The sequence below is a fragment of the Chironomus tepperi genome, unplaced genomic scaffold (assembly GCF_022539635.2).
Source record: "Chironomus tepperi strain 1889 unplaced genomic scaffold, CSIRO-AGI_Ctep_v1 contig_223, whole genome shotgun sequence".
NCBI classification, from domain to species: Eukaryota; Metazoa; Arthropoda; class Insecta; order Diptera; family Chironomidae; genus Chironomus; species Chironomus tepperi.
In genome coordinates, this window is record NW_027226345.1 from 68,199 (window position 1) to 81,579 (window position 13,381).

Genomic DNA, 13,381 nt, shown 5'->3' on the forward strand with positions numbered 1-13,381 from the left:
TTCAAAATGTTTAATTTCCTCACTAGGATTATTGGGGAGAAGAAAGGAAGGAAGAATAATGAAAGTGGAATAGATTTACACCGGCAAATTGTATTTAGCAGTTTTGTAAGAAAACTTAAGAAATGATTTATGGTGGCTGTTTGGTTGAGAAAATTAAGGGGGAAGTAATCATGGAAAATGTATGTAATGAGTGTGATGAATGTGAGCGTGAATGTTGAAGACAAGTTGAAGGTTGGGACTTTTTTTAAATTATATATTTAAAAGTTTTTAAATTTTTGAAATTTGTTGGGTAAAAAAAAAATTTAAAAATTGAATTTTTATCAAATAACAAAAAAATTTAAAAACATGAGTTTAAATTTAAATCGTTTAAATTTGTCAAATTTTGATGATTAAATATCATTTTTTTAATGTTTACATTTTAATTTTCTTCTAAATTTTTTAATTTTTGCTAAATTTGAAATTTTTATTAAATTTCAAATTTTACTAAATTTGAAATTTTTTTGAATTTCAAATTTTTATTAAATTCAAATTTTTTCCAAATTTCAATATTTTTCTAAATTTATTAAATTTCAAGTTTTTCTAAATCTCAATTTTTTTTTACTAAATTTTAAGTTTTTACTAAATTTCAATTTTTTTTAAATTCCAAACTTTTACAAAAACTCAATTTTTAATTAAATTAAATTTTTCTTAAATATCATTTTTTTCTAAATTTTTAACTTTTTTAAAATTCTAAATATTTATTAAATTTCACAATTTTACAAAATTTCAAAAATTTGCTAAATTTCAAATTTTTACAAAAAATTAAAATTTTAATTAAATTCATTTTTTTACTAAATTTCAATATTTTTCTAAATTTATTAAATTCAATTTTTTTTTTTTAATTTTAATATTTTTTCTAAATTTTAAATTTTTACTAAATTTCAAATTTTTACAAAATTTCAATTTTTTACCAAAATTCAAATTTTCATGAAATTTAAAAAATTTCCGAAAAATTTGAAAAATATTAAAAGTTGTTAATTTTACTCCTCAGAAATCCACGCTATTCAAAGAAAATCACTCAAACTGCACTAAATATCCACTGAAAGGTGTTTAAGAAATGTTCATACAACTCAAACTGTTACTGCCAACCTCGCTCTTTAGTTTCCCCCCTTTTTCATTTTCAACTTCCTATTTTCCTTCCTTCATCTCGCAATTCTTCAAACAGAAACTGAGTCGAAAACCTCAAACAGAACAGAAACTCTGCACATTTCAATGCGGTATAGTATAATTAAACTATAAGAAAATCTTAAACGAAACCTGTCGACAATTTTTCTCTTTTTTTTCTGTGAAAATGAAACAATAAAATAAAAAGGTTTAGATGAAAGCCACAGACAAACTCACGGTGGAACACTTAATTGTACGTTTAGGAATTATGAGCTTTAATGAGATTTTTCCACTCGGTGTTCTTGAAATAGAAAATTTAGAAAAAGGGGATAAAAAAGGGGATAAAAATGTTCCCCCTTTTCAGCATAAAGTCTTGAAGAAGTTGCACTTGATGGATGAATGGAGTTGAAATTATTAATAATTCTTGATAATCATAATCATTTATTTCACTTACATGAAGGATGATTTTCATCGTTTTACTGCTTCTTCTGATGATGATTATGAGCATAACATGAGGTTCCTTCCATTTTTCTTCACTCCTAGAATGAAATGAGATAAATTGAGGAAAATTTTTCATTAAATTAAATATTTTTTGTGGATTTTTTCTTTCTTTTTATTTTTTGAGGAGTTTTTGGATAGGGGTAATAAGGGGATGTGTGACATGAGTTGTTGCTTGGATTTGGGTAATTAATAGAATGTGGTTTAAGCAGTTGGAATATTTTTAGAAAGAATATTGCTGTATTTACAGGGTTTACAGCTATGGGGTTGAGACTTACATAAATAAGTCCTTCAAGGTGTGATTCCTGGTCATATATGATTAAGGGGATATTTATCGAACTGTAAAGGGGTCATTAATTAATTACGTAACAGTTCAGGGTGAATAGGCTGGTTTGAGGAGTTTAACCATGTAGATTAACCATTTACCATGTAGATATTGTTACGAAGGGAGTGGGATGGAAAAGTCAATTCTTTGCGTTATATACTACCATTCAGGGATGACACAGCAGATCGTAGATCGCAGTGCCCTTTCGTCATCGACGGACCCTAATCTTTGGTCTATCTTCCTATCTATATACCAAGTGAATGCTCACATGCCATTTGGATTCAATTGGACTGCTTTTCATTTTATTTGCAATTTGAGAGCTCAACATCAATCAAAGTTAAAAGACTAATGAATGATATTCCCAAGAACTCTATAAAGTTTATGAATTGTCATTTAAATTCTTGATACAGGTTGCGATTAGTCTAACATTTACCTACTTATGAACTCCGTATCTAAAAAAATTGCTATAAAATCATGTTTTTTACTAAGCATATGTATGGTGGACTAATTGTTGCCTGACCTGATCCAATCGAGACTGATTTTAGGGATTTTCACGAGAAATGAATATGCCAACCATTCCACTGAATCCTAGATTCTCCATTTATAATGCGATCAGAATCACTAAAGTACTTATGATTCATATGATAAGACCACAATGATGTTAGATCTTATGGCGAGTTTCGAACTCAAGATCGCAGCTTCGATAAACAATAACGTAGTAATTAAGCACGAGACCACGACGCCACTTAACAACTTCAACTCACAAATTGCATCTTGCATACTTCATATATATGTAGGTCAAACTCCAAATTCACTTCATATCCATCAATGTCACAAATTGCAATGTTTGAAATAAAAAGATCGCAAAAGCTGATCAAAATCAATTAACATTTAAATAATTGATAAATTAAATTCACATCAATTTTTTAAAGTTCAAATGCCACAAAATTTTGAAAAAAAAAGTTTATTTTCACTGTCTTAAAAATGCTAAAAGTCAACAACCCCACCCGCATGAAAAGATAATAAAAGTATATTCTAATTTCATATTACAACAATAACAAACAGCAATCACGATTCAGCCAAAGCGACATGCTAATTTAATTGTTTGTTTATTGAATTCATTTTTATATTTTTGGAAAATCACAATTGAGTGTGGGATGGAGGAAGACACAACAATAAAATAAAAATTGGGGAAGACTGAACATGAATGGGGAACAAGTGAAGCAATAGCTAATTAAATATTTTCATTATAGAATTTTCTTGTAATTAAAAATTATTTTTCGTTTGTATTTCTTATCTTAATAAAAATAAAAGGAACATCTTTTCGTGCTTGTGCTTGCTGCTCTTGTGAAGGAGCAACGCAGATAGCAAATAAACTTTTTTTTCTTTCTTCCTACTTTTCATCAACCATTTCGTCTTTTTATTCATTATTTGTTCCACGAGTTCTTTTGCTTTTGCTTTTCTTCTTTAAATATGAAGAATATACAATGTGGAATGCCTGCAGAAATTTTTTTTTTTTTTTTTTTTGAATAATAATGAGAATGGGGGTTTTTTGTGCTTTTATGTGGGGGATCGTTTGGAAATTACGGAACGCTTAGAGGGGCTGCGGAGATCATAAAAGTTGATATTTTATTGCATAACTCAAGTTTCAGTTCATGATTTTGTTACAAAGCGTTGAGGGGCGTGTGAGGGGTGGAGGACCTGAAAAAGCTATTTTTAGTGTTACAAAATATCTAAACATTACCTAATATGGAGTTTTTCTGAACATATATGAGCTACTTTATTCAAATTTTAAAGGAAAAGAAGAAATAATTCTCTTCATTTTTACAAAAAAAATCTTAGAATTTTTTAAACTTATCTTTAAAATTGAGAACTATGACAAAATGTACAAAATAATGCCAAAATTTCAAACTTTTTCAAAACATTCTAAAGATTTGAAAATTTGAAGAAAATTACCAAAAAATTCAAATTTTGTTGCAAAATTATTTTAAATTTTTAAACAAAATTTTAGGTAAATTATTAAAATAATTACAAGTTTTAAGCAAAATCCTCCAAAACCATGCAAAACCAGACAAAATATTTTCAAGAAAATCTTTAAAAATTTGTAAATTTGTATTTTTTTGCAAAATTGTTGTAAAATGCACGGAAAGTCTCGAAAAAAAATATTTTAATATACTATTTTATTGAAATTTTTGGTAAATAATTCTCGAATAGAACATGTCCGAACCAAAAAATGGCACCAAAGCCGGTGTTTTTCTCTTAAAGTGCCAGTTTTTGATCAATCAACATATTTGAGCTATTTCGAGTTCTTTCAAGATTTTAAAATATTTTTAAAAATTTAAATTTTACATGAAGAAATATTTTTAAATCTTCATTTTTTTTTAAATTCAACAAATTCAGTAAAGAATTGTTAAAATTTTTTTTAATTTTTATAAAAATATCAAAAAATCAAATTTTGAAAAAATTCAAAAAGAAGTTAAAAGTTTTAAAAAAAATCAAATTGTAAAAATTTGAAAATTAAAAAAAAAAAAACATATTTTAAAAATTAAAATTTTTTATGAAAATTCATCCACTTCACAACTCTTTTATTTCCCAACCCAAACAAAACATCCATCTCCATTTCTTTTCTTCTTTTAATTACACAACTCTTTAAAGTTTCCACCCCAACCGCTGCACAAATTACTAACTTATAAAAAATCTCCAACATTTCATTTTCTTCTCAACTTCACGTCTTTCATTATGCAAAGTCAATTTTCAAGATTTCTTTTCCTTGACTTCGTGCGTTTCTCGCCTTTTTCCGCAATTTTATTGTCGTACAGCAATTTGTATCCGAATTTTATTTTTTTCCCTCCTCTTTTTACTTTTCTTTTCTGTTTTAATTATGATGGAGCTTTGTAAATTATCAAATAAAAATTAAATAATTGAGTTTTGTGGTTTGTGTTTCTTTGTAAATAAGTGAAGCTTTTTTCTCGCGATGTGCTGCATGAGTGACGAAGTGGAAGTGGAAGTGGAATTGATGGAATTTTGAAGAAGATTTGGGATTTTTGAGGGGGTTTGGTGAATTATTTGAAAATTTTGAGGGTTTTTTGGATTTATGAAGGAATTTGGAATTATTGTGAATCTTTGGAATTTAGAATCGAATAAAATTTCAATTTTTCGAGACTATTAAGCCTAAATGGTCCATTTAACAGATTTTGTAATTATTTTGTGCTTCTGAATCACAATTTCTCCCTAATCTTATCTACTCTTGCTGATAAAATCTAAAAATAGACACTGCATTAAATGTCACAATCCCAAATAACACAAATCAGTTTATTGATCCAAAATCCGATATTAGGCCGGCGTAACTCTGACTTAGTGTCGGATTAGGTCGCAATCCGACTCCATGACAGAGTCAGCTCCAAGCCGACGTGACTTTGACATGGAGTTGATTCGATTTGAATCCAACAAAATGAGATAATCAGCCTCAAACCGACGTGAATCAGATTTGATGCCGGATTCCATTTCAATCACAGGACGACCTGTCTCTGATTTATGGTCGGATTCAATTTGAATTCAACACTATGTTCAAAATTTTCTAAACCAGAAACTTGGTCAGTCCCAGTCATGTTGGCTCCGATTTGAGGCCGAATTCGATTTGAATCCAATACCATGCCCAAGACATGCCGATCTATTGCTTGATTCCAGAACGATAAACCTCCATGTGCTTTTCAGGAATATACAATCAATTTTTCAACCAGTTCAACATCTCCTGAACCAGAAACTTGATAATCAAATAAACCAGTTTCGTAATTCTACAGGAAATATGTACAATCCGTCATAACAAATGATAACAACCTCATTTGACATCATTTTTCTAATGACACAAATCTTCAATCAACAAATTAAAAAATATTTACAAAATAAACATCACCTCAATTGCTCACAACTGCCCTCCATCTAGTTTGCACATCGTTACACTTTCGTCTTCTTTCAATTATCTCGTGCGAATCTCATTAGGAGTGTCTGACCTCACGTCTATGTATAATGCCGCATAATAATGAAAAAAATATATAATCTTAGTTATTTTACTGATAAGAACAGTTGAATAAATCACGAGACCGTGGACTCTAAAAGAACAAAGATTCAATGATCTGTGAATTTACGTATGTGCTGATGCCTGCGATGATGGTTCACTTAAATGTGTGCGTTTTTGTTGCTCTGTAAATATGTTTAATTCAATTGTAATTGTTGTGATGAATGCAGAGTTGGTGTTGTTAGGTCTGGTGTTGAGTCTGGATGTTCTTCGGATGATTCTTCAGTGTGAGATGTTCTATATCCTTCAGTACACTTTAGCTTAGCTACTTCTGGAGAACAGAGTGAAGTCGTTATGAATTTTATATGAAATCAAGTTGATATTTACAAAATCTGAGTCGAATTCGAACTCTGGACTAGAATAATCTTAGAAATGAGCAATTCTCTGGATAGATGGAATTTATGAAAAGTGCATTATAATTCTTTGTCTACTTGTTTATTCAAATTTCAAAAAACCGTTGAATTTTTTAGTCATAAAATGTCATAACGTTTAATTTATTTTGTTTCAAATAATTGAATATGACATAATAATGTTTAAATCTTTAATTTCTAACTATAAAATTGATATAAAAATATTAAACGAGTATTTTATACATACAAAAACATGCAACGGTTTTTTGAAAATTGAATTTTTATGTGGCAGATTTACCCTGCTAAAGCGTTTTTGACGCTCCGTGACCAAAATTTTCTTTCGGAGAATCGATTTTTCTCATTAATAAAAGAGTTAAGCATTTATTTTTTGGAAGAATATGATAGAATAATGAAAAATCTATCATTTGGTTTGGGTTTGGTCCTGTCAAAAAGTGATTTAAATAGTAAATTTTTGATTCTCCGTTAGTGAATTCCATTTTTGGTCACGGAGCAACGCACCGAAGAATCGAAATATCTTCATAAATTTGCTGTTTAAAGCTTAATAAGCTAGATTAGGTGATAGTAAATGGAAAAATACAACATCTAAGCTCAAAACCTGACAAGCTATAGAGTAATAATGCACTTAAAAATCCATTTTAAAGTTGATTTTTACTGATTTACCCTGTGGAGAATTGCTCAAATATGAATCATAGGACTATGCTTAAAACCTTGGCCGATTGTGCCAAATTACCAATTTGTTTTGAAACATGTTTGAGTTGCAATTTTGCTAAAGAATACAACTTTTGGTTCAAAATTTTGATACAAATCGTTGCATTTTAGAGTTGAGAATCCTTAAGCACAATTGATTAATTCAATAGCTTAGCATTACTTCCATAAGATAACCATCTTAAAAGCACCAACTCTGTATTATAACGATATGAATAATGTGTCTTTTTTTGCCCTATTAAAATGTGTGGTTGATAAGAGTTTTCTTGCTTATTGTCTAAAGATCGTTGATTAATTAGTATAAACCGAGACTTACTCCTAAACGGATACAGCGGGGGAAATAATTATGGGCGAGCTATTTTTTCAAAGTTTTCGAAAATCTAAACATCTTTCAGTAAATTTGTTATATGAGAAATTTATGCAGTATTATATGACAAATACATCAGTGAAAAAAGTTTTAATTATATTAACCATTAAGAAAAATAACGGTCATTTTTTGAAAAATATACCTTCTGCAAGAGGAAATAATTATGGGCGAATTAGGTAAAATTAATTTTTTTATTATTTATAGTCAAATTTTACATAGTTTTTAAATTCTTTTAGATAATTTAAGATAAAATGAACCTAATTTACTGAACCAAGCATAATATTTAGTCACTAAATGTCCAAAAATTATTAAATAAGCTGACTTAAATTTTTCTTCAGTTTTTCAGGATTCTACTCTATTTCAGCATTGTTATATTTTATGATTCTAATCAATACTGATAATATTGAATATATTTTATGATTTCTAGCAAAAAAACCTGCCAGAAAATGCCAAGAAAGGTGAAAAATTCTAAAAATTGTTTCAAACCTCATCACTACAAAATGATTATTTTCAAAAAATTTGTGTTTAATTAATGTTTACAATAGAAATTTAAGTTGATTCAGACTTTAATTTATCTAAACTATGTCTTGTATAAAAGATTTGAAAGCATAAACATGCAGATTTTAACAAAATTTGCAAAAAACTGAAAGTACATAAGCTTTGACGGTTTTTTTTTAAAAAACTCGTTTTTTCATACAAAACCGTTCATTTTACCATATCTTCTTAACTTTTTGCAAATTTTGTCAAAATCTGCATGTTTATGCCTCAAATCTTTTGTAGAAGTTATTGTTTAGATAAATTAAAGTCTGAATCAACTTAAATTTCTATTGTAAACATTAATTAAACACAAATTTTTTGAAAATAATCATTTTGTAGTGATGAGGTTTGAAACAATTTTTAGAATTTTTCACCTTTCTTGGCATTTTCTGGCAGGTTTTTTTGCTAGAAATCATAAAATATATTCAATATTATCAGTATTGATTAGAATCATAAAATATAACAATGCTGAAATAGAGTAGAATCCTGAAAAACTGAAGAAAAATTTAAGTCAGCTTATTTAATAATTTTTGGACATTTAGTGACTAAATATTATGCTTGGTTCAGTAAATTAGGTTCATTTTATCTTAAATTATCTAAAAGAATTTAAAAACTATGTAAAATTTGACTATAAATAATAAAAAAATTAATTTTACCTAATTCGCCCATAATTATTTCCTCTTGCAGAAGGTATATTTTTCAAAAAATGACCGTTATTTTTCTTAATGGTTAATATAATTAAAACTTTTTTCACTGATGTATTTGTCATAATACTGCATAAATTTCTCATATAACAAATTTACTGAAAGATGTTTAGATTTTCGAAAACTTTGAAAAAATAGCTCGCCCATAATTATTTCCCCGCTGTACTTAGATGGTAGAAAAATTAAAAAACATAAATGTGTTTCCTTTAATTGTTTTAAAAAAAGTAAATAATAAAAGGTTTAAAAAATTTAAAAATATTTTAAAAAGAGTTTTAAAGAAATTTAAAATTCTTAAAGTGATAAAATTGGTTGATTGAAAACTTTTAAAATTTATTTTAAAAATCTTAACATCAAAGAAAAATTACAAAATTAAAAATTAAAAAATTGGATAGTCAAAATTAGAAAAACCAAAAATTTAAAAACACAAAAAAATTGACAAAAAATAAAAAAAAATTTGAAAGTTAAAAATTGGAAAAACAAAAATTTAAAGTTAAATTCAAAATTAAATATTTTAAAGCTTTTATTAAGCTTTTAAACTTTAAAATCATTATTCCTATAAAGTGTATATAAAGTGCATTTAATATTTTTACATGCCAAAAATATTTTAACAAAAAAAAATATTGATTTTGTGTAATAAAGCTGTTAATGGTTTTCAGTGGAATATATAAGCTACGCAAGAGCTGGTAACATGATGATGGAACTGACTGAATTCAGTGAGTCCTGTAAATATTGAGTTTCCAATTCTTTTTTTAATATTATTTTTATAAATGAACTTGTTAATTAAATATTTACAACGTAGATTTCTTGTTAGATGTGTCATTTTTAAAACTTGTCAATTAGGATTGCTGGATATTTTTAAAGCATGAGTACATGTGATAATCATATTCACACAACTTTTAAATCAGAAAATTAGTAGAAAAAAATTGTCTAGCCATTTACGTAGTTTTGTGCTGAATGAGAATGGTGTTTTTCATTCTGACACGTGTCGATTAAGATAAATAGAAATATAAGTGCGAATATTCAGTTTTAGAAGCTCAGCTTTAAGATCTTGTCAGTATCTCAGCATTATGTTTTAATATTAAGGAACTACAATCCGTGAAATACACTATTGATTGCTTGATTTAGCAGACAATGAGAATACTCACTCAAATGAGCGTACTCATGAGTAAACTCAATCTATATAATTGAGCATGCATAAATTTGTAAACATGCTTCTTTTCTGTTTGGGCTGATTGATTAGCTGAGAACCTTATCAATTAGATGAGCTCAAGCCTTACTCACTATTGGATTATCTAATCGCCCTAATTTCAAAAATACAAGAAGTGTCTCAGAGGTTGGATTCTCGGTGTGAATAATTTTTGGGAATGTAATGAACCAAATGCCTCGTCAAGACTAACCTCCAATGCCCAACCAATGCCCTAGAGTATACTTTAAAGTAAGGGTAATTAAATTGTAAAGATAGATGCAGAGTTTGAAGTCGACTCGGATTTTGTATGAAAAAGTCAACTTGAGTCGTCTTGACTCTATATGAAATTCCAGTAAATTTTGAGCTCTAGGTAGGTGTAATGATAATTGCATACCAACAAACCAGCCCCTGACTGCTCCTTTAGACTCTTTTCAAAGCTAAATCCCCTACAACATGTCACCTGAGAAATGCAATAAATTTCAAAATGTCAAAAATTCTAAAACGCAATTAATTGTAATAAACAGCACCCATAGCTTCATCAAAAAAGAAGATGACAAAAACATCAACAATTTCTACTCGTAAACAACGCAAAAGCATTCTCATGAATTTTTATTTTTATCTCCATTATCACATGATAAATATAATTCATAGTTGAACATTCCAAGAAGGCTTATTGCACAATTATTATCATTTCTCTAGCATCCATTATCAGCATCATGAGATAACAGCTTTAAAATGCTCTATTTTACATGATTATAGTCATGTGACAAATGCGAGAATCGCTCTTGATTTTTTTAAAGAATTTGTCTTCAATTTCATACTTTTTTTTTGTTTACTATTCGACACAATAAAGTGAGGAAATTTTTTTTGTGAGGCATGTGCGAGCAATATCAAGGTTGTTTTCGACACATTCGCGCTTATCAAAAAATATTTGTCTTTATAAGAAGAAGAACAGGAGAATCTCTTATGAGGCAATCATATGATTAATTTATGAGACTTTCCTTCGTTTTATTTGTAAATAAATCTTTAACTGCCTCTACACATGTCAACTAATTGTGCTTTTGTTTTGCATTTTTTTTGGGGAAGTTTAGGTGGGAATGATGGATGGCTTTTTGTGGTTTTGCAGGTTTTTCGGGAATTTTTAACATCAGATTTTAAAGAGATTCTTTAAGTTTGTGGCGTGTTTAAAGGTAAACAAAAAGATGCACTTTGAAACTTGATCAAGAATCAATCCGGAGCCGCTCAAATATTAGATTTCACATCTAAAATACCTTCAGCTATTCAGATCTTTAAGATCCAGAGCTGCGCTAGGGCGATTCGCGGCTAATGGTTGTTTAACGAGTGAGGGTTCGCCACCGAGATTTCACATCAATTGATTCGAAAAAGTCATTAACTAATCGTATTTTACACCTTCCCTCTTCCCCCATCAATATGGATTCAATTTTCTAGATCATTGGTGTGCAAACTGACTGTGGTATACAAGTTGCCTTAATGTGGCACACAGGTTCCTCACCCCTGATCAAGTTCAAGTTATTCCCAAAAGTTCAGTTGATTTCAAATAACTAGACGAGTCTAAGATTATCATCAACCAGGAGAACGTATCCTAGGAGAAATATAAACAGGGGATCGATCATTGGTGGGTTGTTAGATTGATGAATTTATGGGTTGATGGGTTGGTGTGTTGATGGTTTGATGGATTGATGGGTTGATGGGTTGTTGGGTTGATGGGTTGATGGGTTGATGGGTTCATGTGTTCATAGGTTGATGGATTGGTGCTCAATTTCCTCCTTTTTGAACAAAATTTCTCTAAATTTCAAAGAATTTATCATATTCCTTTAAATTTCATATATCTCACCAATCAGTTGACAATTATGTGCCGCCAAAACTCTTTGGAAATGCAATGAACCGTATGCCTTGTGCAATTTCGGTCGAGGCATACCACCAATGCTTGCCTCGAATACTAAAAGTTTTTCCACCACTGAGCAAAACTCTACAAAATCCATAAACAAATTAGAAACAAGAACAGATGAGAAGGCATCTCACAAAATTGACATTTGCATTTTTTTTTCTTTTATATGTCACATAAAGAGTGTCATCACTGCTTAAAATTAAATATTCAGAATAATTCTCTGAATAATTCTTCCAACCTCATTTAATATTCGACTCTATGATGAAATAAAAATAAAATAAAAAGATTGTCTCAAAAAAAAGCATTTAATGAGAACCGAAAATAAATTTTTTTGAATGAATAATTCAACGCATCAACAAGCAAATGTTTGTTAAGAGAGTGAGAGTATTGTATGGCTGTAGATTTGAATTGTTGTGAGAGGATGAGTCAATGTGTTATGAAAGGAAGTAATGAAAAATAATAGAAATGAACTTCAATAAAATGATATTGAAAGTGAAATTATAAATATTTCGGGGTCATTTGCTTGAGGACGATTATTGCAATTTTGTAGAGTTTTTGAGGCACAAATTGAGGAAGATTTTTAAAATTTCACAAATTGAGGTCAAAAATGAAGTGTGGAAGGGGTCTAAACCACTTGACTACACCCCTACTGTACAAAATCTCCTAAAACCCCGAAGTTCCTTGAACCTTGCAATAATTACCAAATGAAGCCTTACGTCAGCTTATACAAGGCCGAGCAATAACCCCAGTCATTACCGAAAAATGTCAAAATTCTAATAAAAAACTCTCAATAAACTAAAACTCACGACTAAATAAGATTTTTAACTAATTTTCAAACACCTGTGAACTATTAAAGTGCAAACTAGAAATTTTCTATTTTTAAATCTATTAAGTAAAGTTTTCAGGAAATTAAAATCACGATTGTGTATGAGTCAATGACACGGATACTATCTATTTTCACATAATGACATGAATTAGCTACTATTTAATAAAGTGTTATAAGAGGCCCTCGACTGTGTTCTGATTCTCAGAAATTAAAGCTTACTAGAATGGAATGAAATGTTTCAAGAGGTGATGAAATCGTGATTTTAAGGATGAATTGAAAAGAATTGTGATTTTGTTAGGATTTTTACAATAGTGTATGACCTTGGGTATCAACAGAGCTCGAAGTTGACTAGGATTTTGTATGGACAGTCAACTTAAATCGACTTGACTTCACATGAAATTCGTGTCGCCCTCGAGCTCTGTGTTAAAGCAAAGAAGTGTCGCCTGAAGCCTTTTGCTTGCGGATATAGCACTTGTCAATTCAGAATTCCAATTCCTATATCCCTATTCTATACGGAAAGACCAAAAAGTTCCTGGATTCGATGTGTTGGTAAGGACGCTAGAGTTCTCAATATCCCGAATTGGCAGAAGTTATCCAAATATAAAGCTGCCTAGAGACGTTCTTTAAACGCGGCAATGGGTCTCCGTGCGTATCAGCCAAGGAATTAAGTAAGTAAGCCTATATCGACAGCTTCCTTTCAAAAAGTTGTCATATAACTAGTTATACTACATAACA

At 29.3% G+C, this 13,381-nt stretch overlaps 1 protein-coding gene and 1 long non-coding RNA gene across 3 annotated transcripts in view; one reads left to right on the plus strand and one right to left on the minus strand.

Moving 5' to 3' along the window:
• Window positions 1–1,031: 1,031 nt before the first annotated feature.
• LOC139090937 (uncharacterized) lies at window positions 1,032–6,405 on the minus strand. Its single transcript, XR_011544471.1, has 3 exons — window positions 5,880–6,405; window positions 1,598–1,682; window positions 1,032–1,322 (listed from the first exon to the last, which is right to left on the minus strand). It is a non-coding gene; the product is annotated as an uncharacterized lncRNA (long non-coding RNA).
• A 2,870-nt stretch (window positions 6,406–9,275) lies between these two features.
• LOC139090936 (uncharacterized) overlaps window positions 9,276–13,381 on the plus strand; it is a 35,817-nt gene continuing 31,711 nt past the window's right edge. Inside the window, exon 1 of one of the 2 annotated variants that reach the window (XM_070640826.1) lies at window positions 9,276–9,447. In XM_070640826.1, coding sequence (XP_070496927.1) covers window positions 9,414–9,447 — 34 coding nt within the window. In that variant the 5' untranslated portion in view covers window positions 9,276–9,413. The remainder of the gene's footprint in view (window positions 9,448–13,381) is intronic. The other variant, XM_070640827.1, reaches the window with a different exon arrangement.